This window comes from Nerophis lumbriciformis, linkage group LG39, assembly GCF_033978685.3.
Source record: "Nerophis lumbriciformis linkage group LG39, RoL_Nlum_v2.1, whole genome shotgun sequence".
Classification (NCBI taxonomy): Eukaryota; Metazoa; Chordata; class Actinopteri; order Syngnathiformes; family Syngnathidae; genus Nerophis; species Nerophis lumbriciformis.
In genome coordinates, this window is record NC_084586.2 from 11,942,875 (window position 1) to 11,965,000 (window position 22,126).

At 39.4% G+C, this 22,126-nt stretch overlaps 1 protein-coding gene across 2 annotated transcripts in view; it reads left to right on the forward strand.

Annotated features, from left to right (window-relative positions):
• Positions 1-22,126, forward strand: part of ptprea (protein tyrosine phosphatase receptor type Ea) — a 161,051-nt gene that overhangs the window by 121,188 nt on the left and 17,737 nt on the right. The window contains exons 4-7 of one of the 2 annotated variants that reach the window (XM_061931918.2): positions 3,946-4,042; positions 8,967-9,040; positions 14,316-14,452; positions 14,767-14,857. In XM_061931918.2, the coding sequence (XP_061787902.1) occupies positions 3,946-4,042; positions 8,967-9,040; positions 14,316-14,452; positions 14,767-14,857 (399 nt within the window). Of the gene's footprint in view, positions 1-3,945; positions 4,043-8,344; positions 8,884-8,966; positions 9,041-14,315; positions 14,453-14,766; positions 14,858-22,126 lie in introns of those variants that run through there. The other variant, XM_061931919.2, reaches the window with a different exon arrangement.

Here is a 22,126-nt window from a genome sequence, read left to right on the forward strand (position 1 = left end):
AGATTAATTGATTATCAAATTAGTTGTTAGTTGTAGCCCTACCCCAAACACACGTCAAAAGTGGTAAGGGAATGGCTAAATCGGGCGAGAATTAAGGTTTTAGAATGGCCTTGTCAGGCTTGGACGGAGGAAGGGACTCAGATGCAGAGAGGTGATTCCAAATAAAGCTTTTATTTTGAAATACTCTTTAAGCCTCCAGAGCCGAGTAAATTCAATTACTATGAATTACAAAAATACTATTGACAAAATGTTCCAAAAGGGAAAAACCGAAAATCACTCCAAAAAAAAGGAGGAATACAAAAATAAGGACGATATAATTAGCACCGTATCTGTTATCAAAAACTTTAACAAAAAACGCTCCAAACAGGAGGAAGAAAATAAAGACTATAAAACTTAACTACTCTAATCAATGTAAACAAAAAATCACTCAACAAACTTTGAGGAAAAAATCTTTAAGGAAAAATAATAACTCACCACTGCGGTAGAAAAAGGTAGGATAACAAAAGTCGCTCTGAGGGAGGAAAAAAGTCAATTCAAAATTACAGCGTGGGATATTCTGGGAGCAAGGACGTAGACGTGAGACAAGGCAAGGCATGGACATGAACAGGGACATGGAACGCAAGACAGGCACGAAAGCTCGAGACAATCTGGCACAGAACAAGGGGAGGCTTGGGCTTATAAAGAACATGAGGGTAATGGGAAACAGGTGGAAACAATCAAGGGTCAGGAATGACGTCAGACTGGTGACACAAGAGGAAGGACCCGTGATCTGAAACAAGAGGAGTTGCTTTTCAAAATAAAACATGTAAATCACAAGACAGAAAAAACCAAGACAAGACTTCCCTCACCGCGGTGTGACAGGCCTTCACAAAATCCTGACTTAAACGTGTGGACAATGCTGAAGAAACAAGTCCATGTCAGAAAACCAACAAATTTAGCTGAATTGCACCAATTTTGTCAAGAGGAGTGGTCAAAAATTCAAGCAGAAGCTTGTGGATGGCTACCAAAAGCGCCTTATTGCAGTGAAATTTGCCAAGGGACATGTAAGCAAATATTAACATTGCTGTATGTATACTTTTGACCCAGCAGATTTGCTCACATTTTCAGTAGACCCATAATAAATTCATAAAAGAACCAAACTTCATTAATGTTTTTAGTGACCAACAAGTATGTGCTCCAATCACTCTATCACAAAAAAATAAGAGTTGTAGAAATGATTGGAAACTCAAGACAGCCATGACATTATGTTCTTTACAAGTGTATGTAAACTTTTGACCACGACTGTAGCCGCGGGCTGAAAATGGTGACGTTTCCATGAACGAACAAAGACTAAAACAAGTCATTTACTGGAGAAATGGCAGAGGATGACGTTAAAAAGGTTGACTCTACACTCACCTTAGTGTTTACCATGAAGGCTTTCTTTTGACAGCCCCTCGCGGTAAAGTTGTCCGAGTGCAAACTGATTGAATGATTGATTGAAACTTTTATTAGTAGATTGCACAGTTCGGTACATATTCTGTACAATTGACCACTAAATGGTAACACCCGAATACGTTTTTCAACTTGGTTAAGTCGGGGTCCACGTTAAAGGGGAACATTATCACAATTTCAGAAGGGTTAAAACCATTAAAAATCAGTTCCCAGTGGCTTATTTTATTTTTTGAAGTTTTTTTCAAAATTTTACCCATCACGCAATATCCCTAAAAAAAGCTTCAAAGTGCCTGATTTTAACCACCCGTCCATTTTCCTGTGACGTCACACAGTGATGCCAATACAAACAAACAGCAAGGTATAGCGACATTAGCTCGGATTCAGACTCGGATTTCAGCGGCTTAACACTGTCTGATAAGATAATTACTAACAACTATGAACTAAGTTTACAGCATATGAAATACATTTGGCAACAACATGCACTTTGAGAGTGCAGACAGCCCATTTCAGGCGCGCTAAGAACATATATTTTTCCACGATTTCAGCACTCAGGTTAACCATACCTAAATAGACACAAAATACTGCATTACACAAGACTACCCGAATGTACTCGAATGATTGAAAAAAATAAATGTTTTTAAGCTAAATTATTGGTAAACACAGTTTATGTATAATAATTTACGTAAAACCGCGAGTAATGAATAAAGTTTTCATCAATTAATATATTCTGTAGACATACCCTCATCCGCTCTCTTTTCCTGAAAGCTGATCCGTCCAGTTTTGGAGTTGATGTCAGCAGGCCAGGGAAGCTAGGGCCGATATTCTTCTCTTGATCATCTTCGGTGGCAAAAGGGACGGTGTGAGCCAAGACATTCAGGGGGTTTAGCTCGCTCGTCTGCGGGAAAAAACTGCCGCCATTGCTTGTCGTGCTAGCGAGGTCCTTTGTCCCTGAATAGCTCACACATTCCGGCAGATTCAATGGGGGTCTGGCGGCAGATTTCTTTGACTTTATCGTTGGAAATGCATCTGCTTTGAGTGTCGCAGGATATCAACACATTCTTGCCATCTCTGTCGTAGCATAGCTTTCGTCGGTAAAGTGTGCGGAACAAACGACTGACCATTTCGTCGGCTTTCCCCACAGCCTCGTATTTTGAACAAATTTCGTCCAATTTCTTGCCACTTTCGCATCTTTGGGCCACTGGTGCAACTTGAATCCGTCCGTGTTCGTGTTGTTACACCCTCCGACAACACACCGACGAAAGTGAGAAAATGGCGGATTGCTTCCCGATGTGACGTCATCGTTCCGAGAGCGAATAATAGTAAGGCGTTTAATTCGCCAAAATTCACCCATTTAGAGTTCGGAAATCGGTTAAAAGAATATATGGTCTTTTTTCTGCAACATCAAGATATATATTGACGCTTACATAGGTCTGGTGATAATGTTCCCCTTTAATCAATTCAAGGTAACTGAGGCAGTATTTGTCATTGATAAACCTTTCGGCGAATCAAAATGTAAGAAATTGTACCGGAAAGTTAATTACTTTGAAGACGACCAATAAAAACGCGGACAAGGCAGGGTCGGTAAAAAAAATTTTTTTTTAAATCAGCGTCCAATATAGGCTTCTGGTTGAATTTTTGACCACTCCTCTTGACAAAATTGGTGCAGTTCAGCTACATGTGTTGGTTTTCTGACATGGACTTGTTTCTTCAGCATTGTCCACACGTTTAAGTCAGGACTTTGGGACGGCCATTCTAAAACCTTCATTGTAGCCTGATTTAGCCATTCCTTTACCACTTTTGACGTGTGTTTGGGGTCATTGTCCTGTTGGAACACCCAACTGCGCCCAAGACCCAACCTCCGGGCTGATTATTTTAGCTTGTCCTGAAGAATTTGGAGGTAATCCTCCTTTTTCATTGTCCCATTTACTCTCTGTAAAGCACCAGTTCCATTGGCAGCAAAACAGGCCCAGAGCATAATACTACCACCACCATGCTTGACAGTAGGTTTGGTGTTCCTGGGATTAAAGGCCTCACCTTTTTCCTCCAAACATATTGCTGGGTATTGTGGCCAAACACCAACATTTTTGTTTCATCTGACCACAGAACTTTCCTCCAGAAGGTCTTATTTTCGTCTATGTGATGTCAGATGAAACAAAATTTGAGCTGTTTGGCGTGGATGGCTACCAAAAGCGCCTTATTGCAGTGAAACTTGCCAAGGGACATGTAAGCAAATATTAACATTGCTGTATGTATACATTTGACCCAGCAGATTTGCTCACATTTTCAGTAGATCCATAATAAATTCATAAAAGAACCAAACTTCATGAATGTTTTTTGTGACCAACAAGTATGTGCTCCAATCACTCTATCACAAAAAAATAAGAGTTGTAGAAATGATTGGAAACTCAAGACAGCCACGACATTATGTTCTTTACAAGTATATGCAAACTTTTGTATGCATTGCCAGCCTTCTTCTCTTGTTGCCCTTTGACCCGGCCTCCCCTTCCTCCTCAGAGGGCGTCACGTCCACCGGCCAACACGTCCTCCCCACAGTGCTGGTCCTGTCCCTGCTGCTGCTCATCATCGCGCTGCTGGCCTGGTACTTACTCAGGTAATAAACGCTCTCTCTCCTACCCTGGTGGTCATTATTTGCCCGATGGGCCAATAGGCGTCAGTGCGGCACCACATCTTTGTGTACAAAGTAAGGTTGGACGATAAAGCCATATCAATATATACCGCGATAGACGCAGAATCGTTAAAACAGTGCTTTTTAAAAAATATATACCATATTTTCCGGACTATAAGGCGCACTTAAAATCCCTTTTTCCCCCTCAAAACTCGACAGTGCGCCTTATAACCTGGTGCGCCTAATATACGGAATAATTCTGGTTGTGCTTACCGACCTCGAAGCTATTTTATTTGGTACACGGTGAAATGATAAGAGTGATCAGTAGATGGCAGTCAAACATAAGAGATATGTGTAGACTGCAATATGACTCAAGTAAACAACACCAACATTTGATATGTTCCATTGAAAATATAGAACATTACACACGGCGCTCAAAAATCTACCAAAAGTTTTAGTACGACTTTGGTAAGCTATGAAGCCGCACCGCTTGATGGATTGTACTGTGCTTCAACATACGAGTATTATTATGGTGTGTATAAGGTAAGACATATTATATGGCGTTTTGTTTCTCAAAATTATGCAAAAGAAACTTTTCTTACCTTCTAGTTCCTGCTGATCTGTATTTGGGATCTGTATAAATCCTGGAAATTTGCGTGCGTTTGACGCCGTAGTCCGTGCTGACATCGTAGTTAAGCTTCTTCTTTTTCTCTATCTTCTTGTTATGGAGCATTCATCCTCCGCTGTTGCCATTTCTAATATAACGTAGTGTAAAGTTCTTACTTATATCTGTCAGTAAACTCGCCATGAAAGCGCTAAAACATACCGGTGTAGTGAGTTTACATTATTCACCCGAGGACAAGGTACAGTATATATAAATAACAAGAACAAGAAAATTCAGCTTGTCAAGACTTTCCAAAACAAGTAAAATTAGCTAACCTCAATGAACCCCAAAATACCTTAAAATAAGAATATTCTCACTAAGAACAAGTGCACTTTTCTTGGTAGAAAAAAAAGAGACATTTTTGCTCAATATGTTGAAAAATATTCTTCAATTAAGTGAATGCTAGTGCCATTATCTTGACATAATGATATGCGCTCGGCATCATGATTTTTTTTTTTCATGCTTGAAGTAAGAAATTATTAAAGGGGAACATTATCACCAGACCTATGTAAGCGTCAATATATACCTTGATGTTGCAGAAAATAGACCATATATTTTTTTAACCGATTTCCGAACTCTAAATGGGTGAATTTTGGCGAATTAAACGCCTTTCTAATATTCGCTCTCGGAGCGATGACGTCACAACATGACGTCACATCAGGAAGCAATCCGCCATTTTCTCAAACACCGGGTCAAAACAGCTCTGTTATTTTCCGTTTTTCCGACTGTTTTCCGTACCTTGGAGACATCATGCCTCGTCGGTGTGTTGTCGGAGGGTGTAACAACACGAACACGGATTCAAGTTGCACCAGTGGCCCAAAGATGCGAAAGTGGCAAGAAATTGGACGTTTGTTCCGCACACTTTACCGACGAAAGCTATGCTATGACAGAGATGGCAAGAATGTGTGGATATCCTGCGACACTCAAAGCAGATGCATTTCCAACGATAAAGTCAAAGAAATCTGCCGCCAGACCCCCATTGAATCTGCCGGAGTGTGTGAGCAATTCAGGGACAAAGGACCTCGGTAGCACGGCAAGCAATGGTGGCAGTTTGTTCCCGCAGACGAGCGAGCTAAACCCCCTGGATGTCTTGGCTCACACCGTCCCTTATGCCACCAAAGATGATCAAGAGAAGAATATCAACCCTAGCTTCCCTGGTCTGCTGACATCAACTCCAAAACTGGACAGATCAGCTTTCAGGAAAAGAGCGCGGATGAGGGTATGTCTACAGAATATATTAATTGATGAATATTGGGCTGTCTGCACTCTCAAAGTGCATGTTGTTGCCAAATGTATTTCATATGCTGTAAACCTAGTTCATAGTTGTTAGTTTCCTTTAATGCCAAACAAACACATACCAATCGTTGGTTAGAAGGCGATCGCCGAATTCGTCCTCGCTTTCTCCCGTGTCGCTGGCTGTCGTGTCGTTTTCGTCGGTTTCGCTTGCATACGGTTCAAACCGATATGGCTCAATAGCTCCAGTTTCTTCTTCAATTTCGTTTTCGCTACCTGCCTCCACACTACAACCATCCGTTTCAATACATTCGTAATCTGTTGAATCGCTTAAGCCGCTGAAATCCGAGTCTGAATCCGAGCTAATGTCGCTACAGCTTGCAGTTCTTTCCGCCATGTTTGTTTGTGTTGGCATCACTATGTGACGTCACAGGAAAATGGACGGGTGTTTATAACGATGGTTAAAATCAGGCACTTTGAAGCTTTTTTTAGGGATATTGCGTGATGGGTAAAATTTTGAAAAAAACTTCGAAAAATATAATAAGCCACTGGGAACTGATTTTTAATGGTTTTAACAATTCTGAAATTGTAATAATGTTCCCCTTTAATTTAAAAAAGTAGTTTTATACTTGTGAGTGTTAATGACACAGCTTTGCATCAGTTGATATTCTAATAGTTTCAAGCATGTTTTACTCAATATAGGTCATCAAATCTCAGCAACAAGCTGTAATATCTTACTGAGATCATTTAGGATCAAAACCCTTAAAACAAGTAAAACACTAACATAAAATCTGCTTAGTGAGAAGAATTATCTTATCAGACAGAAAATAAGCAAATATCACCCTTATTTGAGATATTTAATCTTACTTAGATTTCAGTTTTTGCAGTGTATCGAAATACATTTTGGTACCGGTACCAAAATATTGGTATCGGGACAACACTACTTCATAGTTGTGTTATATGTAGTCTAGTGTTGTTATGCAGTGGCATACCTGCCAACTACTCCGGTTTTCCCGTAATTAGTACGGTTTTCATCAACCTATTCCGGGTTACGGTTGCAGTGATAAAAAATACGGTTTTTCATTAATTAAAAAAAACAATTTTTTTTTTAACTTTTATCCACGAAATCGCGTAACAACAATGACAATCGACGCTGCTTCCCGTAACTTCCTATCGAGCCATTCCGAATGCCATGCGCGAGGCTATTTATAGCACCGCTGCCAAGCACGAGGCACCAGTTGCCATTGTTTCCAAACGAGCGAACGATCATGGAATCAGCCGGAGAAAAATCGCAAACAAGTCTTAAACCGAAAAGAAAACGGCAGTCATTCCGTGAAGAATATTCAAAAGCCTATCCGGGAATAATTATCCGTTCCAAAAAGGGTGAAAACTACGCGAATTGCACCTTGTGCAGACAAGATTTTTCGATCGGACACGGAGGAATTAGCGATGTAAAAGACCACGTTGGGACAAAACAACACAAGTCTAATGCCGTTGCTAGCGATACAAGTGGAAAACTTTCAACGCTTTTCGTCGCCCAAACAGATTCTTTGGATGTGATAAATGCCGAAGTTTTATTTACGGAGGCAATAATTGAGCATGGACTTATCATAAAGTTACCATATCATTTTTGCAGTATGATCAATCTGATAGAATAAATTTGGATTTTAGCCACAAAAAGGTAATGACACCAATGTTATCTATTGGAATTGTTTAGTACTGTTATACAGTTAAAAGTGTTTATACTATTTATGCTTTCAAGTCCAAGTTGAAGAAATCTTGTTAAATGTTGACAGCATAACTACCAAAATACAGAAGTATGTCCTTAATATTTTTGCAGTGCTATTTCTGTTGAAAAGTTCAAATGATTACATTAGAGATGTGATGTGCCACTTTTCAAGTGTCTGATGGCTTAAATTAATTTTCATAAATTTTTCATATTTTGAATTCTTTTGAAAGGCTTACAAAAAAACTACATTTGAATTGTAATTCCATGCTATTGACAGGACTATTAATTTTAATGAAGTAAGCTTACCATGTTTACAGTATGATAATTGTGATAGAAATGTGAATTTTAGGCACAGAATATTTTTTACAATTGAACAAGGCAGTAGATTATACAAGCTTGGACAGAAAGTTAATAATGACACCAATTTTTTTTTTAATGGAATTGTTTAGTACTGTTTTACCATTTGTTTACTGTAAAAAGTGTTTATACTGTTTATACTTTCAATTAACAAATTGAAGTCTTGTGAAAGGTTGACAGGATAACTGGCATTAACTGTCAAAATAATTTCAAACTATTGAAGTTAGCTTACAGAATAAACATGTCAATCAACCCATATGATTTTTGCTGTAATATTTTTGTTTTGAAAAGTCACTGTGACTGATAGAAAAGTGATGGTTTTAGCAACATTTTAACCTGTCTGAATGCCAATAATCATTTTGCCTGGACCCTGGCTACTAAGTTTTTCTGATTTCAAAAGTTGGCAGGTATGCAGTGGTTAACCATGTGTTTATTGCTTCAAATAAAACTTTAAAGATGATATGAGTTGATAAAGGGGAGCTTGAAACTGATGAAATCACTTAAAACATTTCCTATGGGAAATATAGCTTGGAAGTCAAACAGTGTCACGTAACACGGGGTTAAAAGAAAAAAAAGTTAGTTATCACCCCTCCTACTCCTCCTCCCGGGCTCTCTCTGATTGGCTGCGAGCCAGATTCCGAGGCAGAGCTCCGTGTGACCAAACACTTCCTCCTCTCGCCGCCGAGGCGGAGCCCCGTCAGGAAACGGCGCTAGTTGCCTCCCTCCGCCGCTAGTCCCAGTAAGAGAGCAGGAGGTGACAGCCAGGCCAGTAAGACGGCAGCAAACACATTGTCACCTTCACGCCTAACTCATGAGAAAGACCAACTTCTCCACCTTCAGATGGTACGTTTTGCAGCTTGCGCCTTCTCGCGCAAGTGACATCTCATGGCGTGGTGTGTGTGTTTTTTTTTGTTTTTTTTGAACAGGTTAAAAAACCAGAGGAAAGCGGTGGTCACCACAGTGGACAAGAAGATACCCAATGGCATCCTGGAAGAACAAGGTAAGGATGGTGTAAACATGTCACAGAGAAGAGATGATGAGTTCACACTGCCTCTTTATGGTCGCCCTTCACTTCCTGTGTGCGACCTGACAAGTAGAAAAAAAATAAACCACACACTTTTTGTGTTAATTATTGTTTGATTTACTGTATACTACGTTAGCTGAACAAGTATTCCACTATGCGTTCTTTGAGGGCTTGTGCTTGCAACAGTGAATAATATAAGAATATAAATGTATAAGGACTCGCCTTGTGATATTATTACACATTTCATTTGATTGTTTCAAGTTTTTTTAGCATACGCTGTAAAAAAAAAAAAAAAAAAAAAATTTTACGGTAAAAAACTAGTAGTTACAATTTACTACAGTTATTACAGCATATTACTGTCTGTGGAAAAACGTTACCACTGATTTATAGGGTGAAAAAATACGGTTGTAGTTTTTACTACAGATGTCCGATAATGGCTTTTTTGCCGATATTCGGATATTGTCCAACTCCTAATTACCGATTCCGATATCAACCGATGCCGATATATACAGTCGTGGAATTAACACATTATTATGCCTAATTTTGTTGTGATTCCCCGCTGGATGCATTAAACAATGTAACAAGGTTTTCCAAAATAAATCAACTCAAGTTATGGAAAAAAATGCCAACATGGCACTGCCATATTTATTTATTCTTTTTTTTTTTTTTCAAATATTTTTATTGAATTTTGCAAACAGTACAGTATGATGGATCATGGCAACAGCAAGTTGAGGTATCTGCACATTTTAGAATATGTAACATAGTAAACCCCACCCCTTACAATACCCACCCACTTTAATTCCCAAGGTAATTGTCACCTAGTGCCCACAACAAATATAGACACACATGAATATATGCAAACTTAGATTCAATCCAACAAATATATTAAAGATAAACAAAAGATAAATAAGGTCAAATAAATAAATAAATACTACATAAGATATGCAAAAAAAATATAACGTAAAAGTAAATAAACACAAGGAATGAGGGTCGGGGGGGGGGCTTCAGCGGTCAGCTCTGTCTAAGTTGTGTTACTCGAATCGCTTGGGGTGATGTCAAGCTTGTCCCTAATAAGGTCTAGGAGGGGGCACCAAGTTGTACACAGATCATTTATGGAAAGATGACACAGATCCTTTGCCATATTTATTATTGAAGTCACAAAGTGCAATATTTTTTTTAGCATGCCTCAAAACAGCAGCTTGGAATTTGGGACATGCTCTCCCTGAGAGAGCGTGAGGAGGTTGAGGTCGGCGGGGTTGAGGTTGGGGGTTGGGGGTAGCGGGGGGTGCATATAGTAGCGTCCAGGAAGAGTTAGTGCTGCAAGGGGTTCTGGGTATTTGTTCTGTTGTGTTACGGTGCGAATGTTCTCCCGAAATGTGTTTGACATTCTTGTTTGGTGTGGGTTCACAGTGTGGCGCATATTTGTAACAGTGTTAAAGTTGTTTATACGGCCACCCTCAGTGTGACCTGTATGGCTATTGACCAAGTATGCATTGTAATTAACTTGTGTGTGTGAAAAGCCGTAGATATTATGTGATTGGGCCGGCACGCAAAGGCAGTGCCTTTAAGGCACGCCCCCAATATTGCTGTCTGGGTGGAAATCGGGAGAAATTCGGGAGAATGGTTGCCCCGGGGAGATTTTCGGGATTGGCACTAAAATTCGGGAGTCTCCCAGGAAAATCGGGAGCGTTGGCAAGTATGTTTGGGAGACGCAACTGCTCTGTACTTCTCCCTACGTCCGTGTACCACTCCGTACAGCGGCGTTTTAAAAAGTCATAAATTTTACTTTTTGAAACCGATACCGATAATTTCCGATATTACATTTTAAAGCATTTATCGGCCGATAATATCGGCAGCCCGATATTATCGGACATCTCTAGTTATTACAGCATGTTACTGTCAGTGGAAAAGCGTTACCACTGCTTTTTAGGGTGAAAATCTACAGTTGTTGTTTTTACAGTGGAATAAAATAAAAAAACAAAGCAGTTTTTTAACATAAAATCTATTGGCATTTTTACAGCGTAAAATTTGATGGATAACTTGCTTTGAGATCATGAGTCAGGCAGATTTATTTAGACAAAAAAAATGTTTGGACTGCATGATAATATAATATTTGTTGCATTATTAGATATTATTAAAAATGTATATAACGTTGTAGCATTGTTCGACAATAATAACGTTTTTTTGTCTCTCACAATGAATACATTTAGTGAAAAAGGTACTTTATTGCCACATATTTTCAGGTATTCACGGGCCACATAAAATGATGTGGCGAGCCAGATCTGGCCCCCGGGCCTTGACTTTAACACCTGTGCTGTAAGGCGTTTCTGATATTTCTGTACAGTTCTTACAGCATATTACTGTAAAAGGAAAAAAATGTACCATTGTTTTAAACTGTAAAATCTACGGTTCTTCTTTTTACGGTGGAAAAAATTGAAAAAAAAGAAACATATTTAACGTAGAAATTGACATTTTCACAGCGTACAATTTGATGGATAACTTGCTTTGAGATCATGAGTCAAACCGATATAAGTATTTATTTGTAGTGTATTTATTTAAAATTGTTCGGAATGTATGATAATATAATATTTGTTCCATATTAAATAATATTAAACGGGTTTTTTTCACAATATTTGTTGCATTATTAGATAATAATATTTGTTTTAAATGATCTCAAAAGGAATAAAATGAATACATTTAGTGAGAAAAGGTAAAGTACTTTATTGCCGCATATTATATATATTTATATATATATTATATGTGGCCCCCGGGTCTTACCTTTACATTTCCGTAACCTTAGAATTTACCACAGTTATTACAGCATATTACTGTAATTGGAAAAACAGTACTACTGCTTTTTAGGGTAACAATCTACGGTTGTTATACTGTGGGAAAAAAAAATTTTTTTAAACAAAAAATCTATTGGCATTTTTACAGCCTACAATTTGATAGATAACTTGCTTTGAGATCATGAGTCAAGCAGATATTTAAGTATTTATTTTTATTTTGGCAAAAAATGTTTGGAATGTATGATAATATAATATTTGTTCCATTATTAGATAATATTGCGTTTTTTTATAATATTTGTTGCATTATTAGATAATAAAGTTTTTTTCTCTCAAAATGAATGGAATGAAAATATTTAATGAGAAAAGATAAAGTACTTTATTGATATTATTTCCATGCATTCGCGGGCCACATAAAATGATGTGGCGAGCCAGGTCTGGCCCCCGGGCCTTGACTTTGACATATTGGACATTTTCATATTTCTGGAACATTGTTTAGATCACAGGTGTCAAACTCAAGGCCCGAGGGCCAGATGTGGCCCGCAACATCATTTTATTTGGCCCTCGAAAGCCTGGTAATAATATGTATCAATAAAATACTGTAACTTTTCTTATTAAATGTATTCTTTCTTTCTATTTTGGGAGGGGGAAAAAAATGTATGTACGGTATATGTATGTAATCGCAAATCATGTTAACTTAAATATTGTCTAATTATGCAAAAATATACTGTTATCAAACATTCAAACTATTTTTAAAATATAAATAAATACTAATAATAATGATTTCAAAGCAAGTTGTCCATCAAATTGTGCAAAGTAAAAGTAGCAATAGATTTCATGGTAAAACTGTGAAATTTACTGTGATTTTTACAGCATTTTTCTCTAAATGAAAAAAACAGTACTTTTTTACTGTACAAAACTGTGGTGCCCTTTTGGCATTTACAGTAATACCCCGAAAAAAACAAATAAACAAATGTTTTTATTTACAGTAAAAAAAACAAATGTACATTTTACAGTAAAATTCTGGCAACTGAGCTGCCTTTTTTTTAACTATAAAAACAACAGTACTTTTTTTCCATTTACAGTAATATAAAACATTTTGAGGTGAAATTACTCCAACTTACCATATTTTTTTTACATTTTAGTTTCTAAAAAATCTACTAATAAAATGCATTTAAAAAATTGTGTAATAATAGTATTCACTGTTAGAGGATTCTGACTTTGACGCCTCTGGTTTAGATTATACTCAGCGGACACATCATTAGGTACACCCGTACCATCTAATAGAGATCGCCGATATCGATATCGGCTTCTTTTTATCGGTATCTGTTTGTTTTTTTTACAACTACAACAGAACCACATCAGCAGATACAATATCTACACAAATGATCGCAGTATTTAGTATTTATAAACATAAATGATTAGTCAAGTAGATTGTTATGGACACTGCTGAAGCAGCAGCCCTTTTGCCCAGCTTGTCAAGTGTTGCCTTAATTTTCTCAGCGGCTAACATGTCGTTTTAAATAACTACAACATTAGTGCCGTCCGACTTTTCCTTCAAAAACAACAACTGAAAGCCTTGTCCAGCTGTTTAGTGTTGTGTACTATTCATGTTTAAATAACTTTTACTGCAAATTAATATCTGCTCCTTGACTACTAATAATCGGTATCGGCCCTAAAAAAAACAACATAACGATCGATCTAATGAGATCCGAGTCATGCCTTTTACTTTAAATAATGCTAACTTTTGAGAGGTTTGGCGCACAAACAACTATCAGAAACACAGCCAATATTACATACAGATAATGTGTCATGAAACAAAAATAAATTAAATACATAGAGGACATAAGTAAAGGCAATTAAATGAGCTCAAATATACCTACAAATGAGGCATAATGATGCCTAAGTAGCATGGATTAGCTTGCAGTCATGCAGTGACCAAATATTCCTGATTAGCACTCTGCGCAAGTCAATAACATCAACAAAGCTCACCTTTGTGCATTCAGGCACAGTATAAAACCTTTGGTGGACAAAATGAGACAGAGGAGGAGTGGCATAAAACAAGTCTTTCTGTGGCGGCATCGGAGAAAGCCGTACATGTAAACAAACTGTTACCTACTCAGTGTCCGCCCTGAGATCGGTAGGTTGTGAGTTGAAACCCCGGCCGAGTCATACCAAAGACTATAAAATGCTTGGCAGTCAACATCAAGGGTTGGAATTGGGGGTTAAATCACCAAAAATGATTCCCGGGCGCGACCACCACTGCTGCTCACTGCTCCCCTCACCTCCCAGGGGGTGATCAAGGGTGATGGGTCAAATGCAGAGGATAATTTCGCCACACCTAGTGTGTGTGTGACAATCATTGGTACTTTAACTTTAATTATTGTGGAGCTGTTTCTAATATTCTGTCCCTTGGTTTGTGCAGGTGTATGTATATATATTTTTTTACTTTTTGTTAATTGTAGACCAACAGACGGTGGTCCTGCTGCCCAGATCCGCGTCGGCCTCCAAGAACTACCCCCCGCTCGCCATGGAGCATCTGGAGGACGAGTACCGGCTTCGCTCGGCCGACGACGGCAAGCTCTTCCGAGAGGAGTACAATGTGAGCATCCTTCTGTAAAAAAAAAAAAAAAAAAGAGCAATGGATGCAAATATAGAGACAAACATGGGAAGCCTACTACAGCAGAAGTATTAATAACGCGGGAAAACTCCTAGGTACTCTTTCCATGACTCAAGCGTACGTGGTTGCATGAAAAGTACCCCGTTTCTGATTCAGCATCTGAGTCAAGTGTCGCTAGCACGGTGTAAACGATGACTGTGCTGTTATGTTATTTTGAGGAAATGGAGGAAGTCCCATGCGTTAAATAATGAATATGCAGCGGAGGAAATGACCAAGCACAACTTTATGTCCCGCAGTCTCTGCCAGGGGGTAACGCCCAGGGGACGTACGAGGAGGCCAACAAGGAGAACAACAAGGAGAAGAACAGATACCCCAACATCCTTCCATGTGAGTGCCACATGTTCAAATCAGACGCCCCCCTTGTCAATTCAGGTTTCGAGGTAAAAGTGAGTCACGCGTCGTCTTTTGCACAAGAAGCAAGTTATTTTGTTTCCGTTTTCCATCAGCGAGTCATGATGAGAGGGGTCTAGTTACCATGACGACAATGACACTCGATCGCAAGTTCCTCTTTTTGACCCGAACTGAAGCAGATCGACAGTTCTGCGTGGATGTGGAGTCAAAGTCAAATTTAAAATGTTTCTTCTGAACACGGCAGCCACTTCATTAGGTACACTGTCCTCAGTGTTTTGTAAAAAACAAAAAAAAACAGTGTAGCACAAAGGTGTTTTTAGGAATGGGTTAGGGATGTCCCGATCCGATATTTGGATCGGATCGGCCGCTGATATTTGCCAAAAAATGCTTATCGGCAAGGCATGGGAAAATGCCGACCCAGATCCAGTTTAAAAGAAACTCCGGTCCGTGTTTTCCAACGCACAGATTTAAATAATACATTCCACTTTTCTGCTGGTCCCTATTTCCGTTCCGCATTTTCCAGCACACCTTCAACACATCCACAGGTCTGTGGATTCTCACGCAGTTGCTTTTAGCTGCTGGCATTGCACTACAGGCTCTTCCCACTCCTTCTGTCTCCTTCTCACAGACAGCAAGCGCAACTTCTTACACACGTCACATACTGTCACGTCATACGTCACATACGTATACGTCCTCCCCGAGCAGAGAGGTAGCAGCATGGCTAACGTTAGCTGTGATGCTAGCGCAGCCGCTAAGGTGCGCGCCTGCTCAAACGTCCTCTGCGCACGGCAAATCTATGCCACGCACAAAATCAAATAAAAAAATAAGCGCATAACAATTTTCGACACACGAACACGACAGAGAAAACAGTTTTCGTCATCATTGTTCAAATATTGTGACGTCTGTCGAGACGCTTATCTCCATTCGGTGCCACACGCCCACACCATCAAAATGCTGAGGCAAAAATTTCCAGATCAACACCGTATGAAAAAATTTGTGATTTTTTTAGTTGTGATTTCCTTCTCTGCATGAAAGTTTAAAAGTAGCATATATTAATGCAGTATGAAGAAGAATGTTTTAATGTAGACATGCAAGCCTTGAAAGAACATTTTGAAAATCAAGACTACATTTCCTGCAATTGGGTGCATTTCTACCCTATATTTTAACTTTAGATTTATTCTCATATCAAACTCTTTTGGCTGTCTTTTTGACACTTACATCCGGCGCCCCCCTCCACACCCTGGATTATAAATAATGTAAATAATTCAATGTGATTATCTTGTGCGATGACTGTATTATGATGATAGTATATATCTGATAGTATATATCTGTATCATGAATCAATTTAAGTGGACCCCGACTTAAACAAGTTGAAAAACTTATTGGGGTGTTACCATTTAGTGGTCAATTGTACGGAATATGTACTTCACTGTGCAACCTACTAATAAAAGTCTCAATCAATCAATCAAAACACATAGAATCATCATACTGCTGTGATTATATGCATCAAGTGTTCATTCAAGGCTAAGGCAAAATATCGAGATATATATCGTGTATCGCAATATGGCCTTAAAATATCGCAATATTAAAAAAAGGCCATATCGCCCAGCCCTAGTTCAATGATGCCATTTCTGTTTGTCATGTATAATTTTGTCTATTTTGTGTTTATCCTTGAATAAACAGGTCAGTTTCTTGTTACCAACCATTGTGTATTATTCAAACTCCCCTAATTCAGCTGGCTAGTTGTTATCAAGAGTACTAAAACCCTTTTCAACATGATTCTGACAACTAAGTAGGCTAAATAACTTTAAACTTTAATACATGCTCGGATAGGTCAGTATCGGTCAGTATCGGTATCGGTCAGTATCGGTATCGGATCGGAAGTGCAAAAACAATATCGGTATCGGATCGGAAGTGCAAAAACCTGGATCGGGACATCCCTAGAATGGGTACTGAATTTGGTACTTTTATAGGTAGTTCGTCGTTACTACCAAGTACCAATTGGGTGGCATAGCTCAGTTGGCAGAGTGGCCGTGCCAGCAACTCGAGGGTTCCAGGTTCGATTCCCGCTTCCGCCATCCTAGTCACTGCCGTTGTGTCCTTGGGCCAGACACTTTACCCACCTTCTCCCAGTGCCACCCATGCTGGTTTAAATGTAACTTAGATATTGGGGTTCACTATGTAAAGCGCTTTGAGTCACTAGAGAAAAGCGCTATATAAATATACTTCATTTCACTTCAATTCACGTAAAATAAAACGGTGCCCTGTAAAGATGGGATAAATGATCAATTCTCCGATGCGTGGACGATTTTGAATGGATTATCTGATAGCGATTACCGTATTTTTCGGAGTATAAGTCGCTCCGGAGTATAAGTCGCACCGGCCGAAAATGCATAATAAAGAAGGAAAAAAACATAAGTCGCACTGGAGTATAAGTCACATTTTTGGGGGAAATTTATTTGATAAAAGCCAACACCAAGAATAGACATTTGAAAGGCAATTTAAAATAAAAATAAAGAATAGTGAACAACAGGCTGAATAAGTGTACGTTATATGAGGCATAAATAACCAACTGGTATGTTAACGTAACATATTATGGTAAGAGTCATTCAAATAACTATAACATATAGAACATGCTATACGTTTACCAAACAATCTGTCACTCCTAATCGCTAAATCCCATGAAATCTTATACGTCTAGTCTCTTACGTGAATGAGCTGAATAATATTATTTGATATTTTACGCTAATGTGTTAATAATTTCACACATAAGTCGCTCCTGAGTATAAGTCGCACCCCCGGCCAAACTATGAAAAAAACTGCGACTTGTAGTCCGAAAAATACGGTAGTTTGTCGTTACTACCAAGTACCAATTCACGTTAAATAAAACGTGCCTGTAAAGGTGGGAAAAATTATCGATTCTCCAATGCGTGGACCATTCTGAATGGATTATCTGATATCGATTATTTAGGTTTGTTGAATAAAGAAATGCATGTATACATCTATCCATCCATCTTCTTCCGCTTATCCGAGGTCGGGTCGCGAGGGCAGCAGCCTAAGCAGGGAAGCCCAGACTTCCCTCTCCCCAGCCACTTTGTCCAGCTCCTCCCGGGGGATCCCGAGGCTATCCCAGGCCAGCCGGGAGACATAGTCTTCCCAACGTGTCCTGGGTCTTCCCCGTGGTCTCCTACCGGTCGGACGTGCCCTAAACACCTCCCTAGGGAGGCGTTCGGGTGGCATCCTGACCAGATGCCCGAACCACCTCATCTGGCTCCTCTCCATGTGGAGGAGCAGTGGCTTTACTTTGAGCTCCCCCCGGATGACAGAGCTCCTCACCCTATCTCTAAGGGAGAGCCCCGCCACCCAGCCGAGGAAACTCATTTACGCCGATTGTACCTGTGATCTTGTCCTTTTGGTCATAACCCAAAGCTCATGACCATAGGTGAGGATGGCAACGTAGATCGACCGGTAAATTGAGAGCTTTGCCTTCCGGCTCAGCTCCTTCTTCACCACAACGGATCGATACAGCGTCCGCATTACTGAAGACGCCGCCTGTCGATCTCACGATCCACTCTTCCCTCACTCGTGAACAAGACTCCGAGGTACTTGAACTCCTCCACTTGGGGCAGGGTCTCCTCCCCAACCCGGAGATGGCACTCCACCCTTTTCCGGGCGAGAACTATGGACTGGTGGAAGGTGTATACATATGGTTCTAAAAGGCGGCATTATTGCTAATGTTCTCTAAACGTTAGGTTTAGGTAGGGCTGGGCCTGTAAAACAATATGAATATATATCGCAATAGACACATAATCAATATCAAGATAAAATGCGGTCGATAAAATATTCTATTTGCGCAATTATTTTATTACTTAAGTTGCGTTCATCCTACCTAGCTACCAGACACCCTCTCCACTGATAAATAGCACCCTTGGTAAGTTGGAAATAGTTTTATTGTATTTATTGGCAGGCTTAAATAAGTCATAAAAAGTATCAATAATTAACGATAAAATGATGAAAATGTTGCATAGATTATGTTTTACAGATCATCTTCAAGTTGCTTTCTGACAGTCGCTTCAAAATGCGTAGTTTTGTGGGCGGTCTTATTTACGTGGCTCACCTTGGTAGTTTTTAGCGCTTCCATAGCGAGATTAAGTTAGAACTTTACACTACTTTATATTAGAAATGGCAACGGCAGAGGATGAATGTCCCATAACAAGAAGATAGTGAAAAAGAAGAAGCATCAGTGGCCTAGTGGTTAGAGTGTGAGTTCAAACCCCGGCCGAGTCATACCCAGTGTTGGGACTAACGCGTTACAAAGTAACGCGCTACTGTAACGCCGTTAGTTTCGGCGGTAACTAGTAATCTAACACGTTATTTTTTTATATTCAATAACTCAGTTACCGTTACTACATGATGCGTTACTGCATTATTTTACGTTACTTTTTATGTAGTATTGGCTAGAAACTGAGAATCTGAGTGTTTTATTCCAGCGAAGCAGAGACGTGCTTCTGATTCTTCCTCTGCGCTCTCTGTGTGTGCGTGTGACTGTGTGTCTGAGTGTGGGAAGGGGAGGGGAGGGGGGTGCGCAATACAACCGTTGGCCAACAAAAAAGTAACCACAGAACACTATACGCCTATACGGTATAGTGTTCTGTGGTTACTTTTTGGTTGGCCAAGCGGACGTGACGACAGGCTGTCCCCACTCAGATCCGCACAGACCGGGAGGGGGCGTGCCTTAAGTCCGGCTGGAAATCGTCAGAAATTTGGAGAATGGTTGTCCCAGGGAGAGGCAGTGAAATTCGGGAGGGTTGGCAAGTATGAGATATTCTCACTTCTTTTCTTTTGTCGAGCACAAAGAAAAGAACATTTTAGTTAAATGTAAGTTGTGTCTTGGATCAAAGATCCCTTCTACTGCCCAAAACAACAATTCAAATCTGCCTGGTTAGGCTCTGTGTATGTCACGTGTGCCTTCCTTAGGTGAAGCCAGCTTTACAGCTATGTTGTTGATTGATTGATTGATTGATTGATTGAAACTTTTATTAGTAGATTGCACAGTACAGTACATATTCCGTACAATTGACCACTAAATGGTAACACCCAAATAAGTTTTTTAACTTGTTTAAGTCGGGGTCCAGATACAGATATATACTATCAAATATATACTAACATCATAATACAGTCATCACACAAGATAATCATCAGGGTATATACATTGAATTATTTACATTATTTACAATCCGGGGTGTGGGATATGGAGGGGGGGGGGTTAGGTTTGGTTGGTATCAACACTTCAGTCATCAACAATTGCATCATCAGAGAAATGGACATTGAAACAGTGTAGGACTGACTTGGTAGGATATGTACAGCAAGTAGTGGACACAGAGAGAGAGATCAGAAAGTATAAGAAAAAGTGTCTACATTTGATTATTTACAATCCAAAGAGGTATTATGTGGAAGGGAGGGTGTTAGTTTAGGGTTGTAGTTGCCTGGAGATGTTCTTTTAGTGCGGTTTTGAAGGAGGATAGAGATGCCCTTTCTTTTACACCTGTTGGGAGTGCATTCCATATTGAAGTGGCATAGAAAGAGAATGAGTTAAGACCTTTATTAGTTCGGAATCTGGGTTTAACGTGGTTAGTGTTAGTGTTATTATGCTGTTTGTTACTTATGTATGTTATGTTGCAGCTATTTAAAATAGTTTTGTCAATTTGTTCTGGCCTGAAATAAATTGGCCCTTTGAAACATATCTTTGTCTTTGTGTGTTGTATGTAGAGCACATTGCTTAGCAGAGTTCAGTGATGCAAATGTATGTCAAGTTGATCAACACATTGTATTATTCTCCAGTGCAATAACAGTACTGAAATGAAGGCTAAAAGGGCATTAATGGGAGCTTTAAAAAGTAGAAGAAGTAACTAAATAGTTACTTTTCACAGTAACGCATTACTTTTTGGTGTAAGTAACTGAGTTAGTAACTGAGTTACTTTTGAAATAAAGTAACTAGTAACTGTAACTAGTTACTGTTTTTCAGTAACTAACCCAACACTGGTCATACCAAAGATGATAAAAATGGGAGCCATTACCTCCCTGCTTGGCACTCAGCATCAAGGGTTGGAATTGGGGGTTAAATCACCAAAAATGACTCCCGGGCGCGGCCACCGCTGCTGCTCACTGCTCCCCTCACCTCCCAGGGGGTGAACAAGGGGATGGGTCAAATGCAGAGGACAAATTGTGTGACTATCATTGGTACTTTAACTAACTTAAAACCTCTAAATCAGTGGTTCTTAACCTTGTTGGAGGTACCGAACCCCACCAGTTTCATATGCACATTCACTGAACCCTTCTTTAGTGAAAAATATAATTTATTTTTGTCAAATTCAAGACAAAGTTATGTTTTTTTTACTGGTGCACAAAATGAACCGTGCATGAACATCACCTTGTTCAAATAACAACACAAACAGTGCAAGAACTCACAACAAATTACACACCTGCAAATCAGATGGAAAATTAGAGGGGAAATTGTTTGGGGGTATCCATTTTTATTTCCACGATGAGTTGGGTGTGTCTTGACTTCAGTGGCGGAGGCTCCGCCGAACCCGTAGGGTTTGATCGAACCCAGGTTAAGAACCACTGCTCTCAAGGCTTAGTTGGCCACATGCGTGGACAGCACCTTTTAGCTCTTATTTCCAAAATTGTGTACACTACTGAATTAGGGTCTTATGGCGCTTATGTGGACACTTATACTGCCATCTGGTGGTGTCAGAAGAGTATAACATACAATGGAATTTGGAAAAAAAAAGTGTAAAAATAAGAATTAGCATGTCACTAAACATGAAGTACACGGATGTGTACTTATGGACTAAGTACATCATATCAAAAGATGATTCTTAGTTTTTATTCTAATTAGGGTCCAATAAGCCCAAATAGCAAAGAAAAATAAAAACAAAGCATGTAAACTAACAGCTTGGGCTTTAAGAGGTTAACTTAACTTAAAAAACGTATGTCGTGATATAGTTTTCGACCATATCGCCCAGCCCTAAGTTTAGATTTAGTTCTAAACAACTATATTAGTTAGCAAACGGACAGGACAAGCTATGCTAGCTGCGGCGCTAAACTAGCTTGAATGTGAAGTAGTGAAACAAAAGAATAAATGCTTTTGTACATTTCAACAGAAAGCTATTTAGGATGGCGTGGCTAAGTTGGGAGAGTGGCCGTGCCAGCAATCTGAGGGTTACTGGTTCAATCCCCATC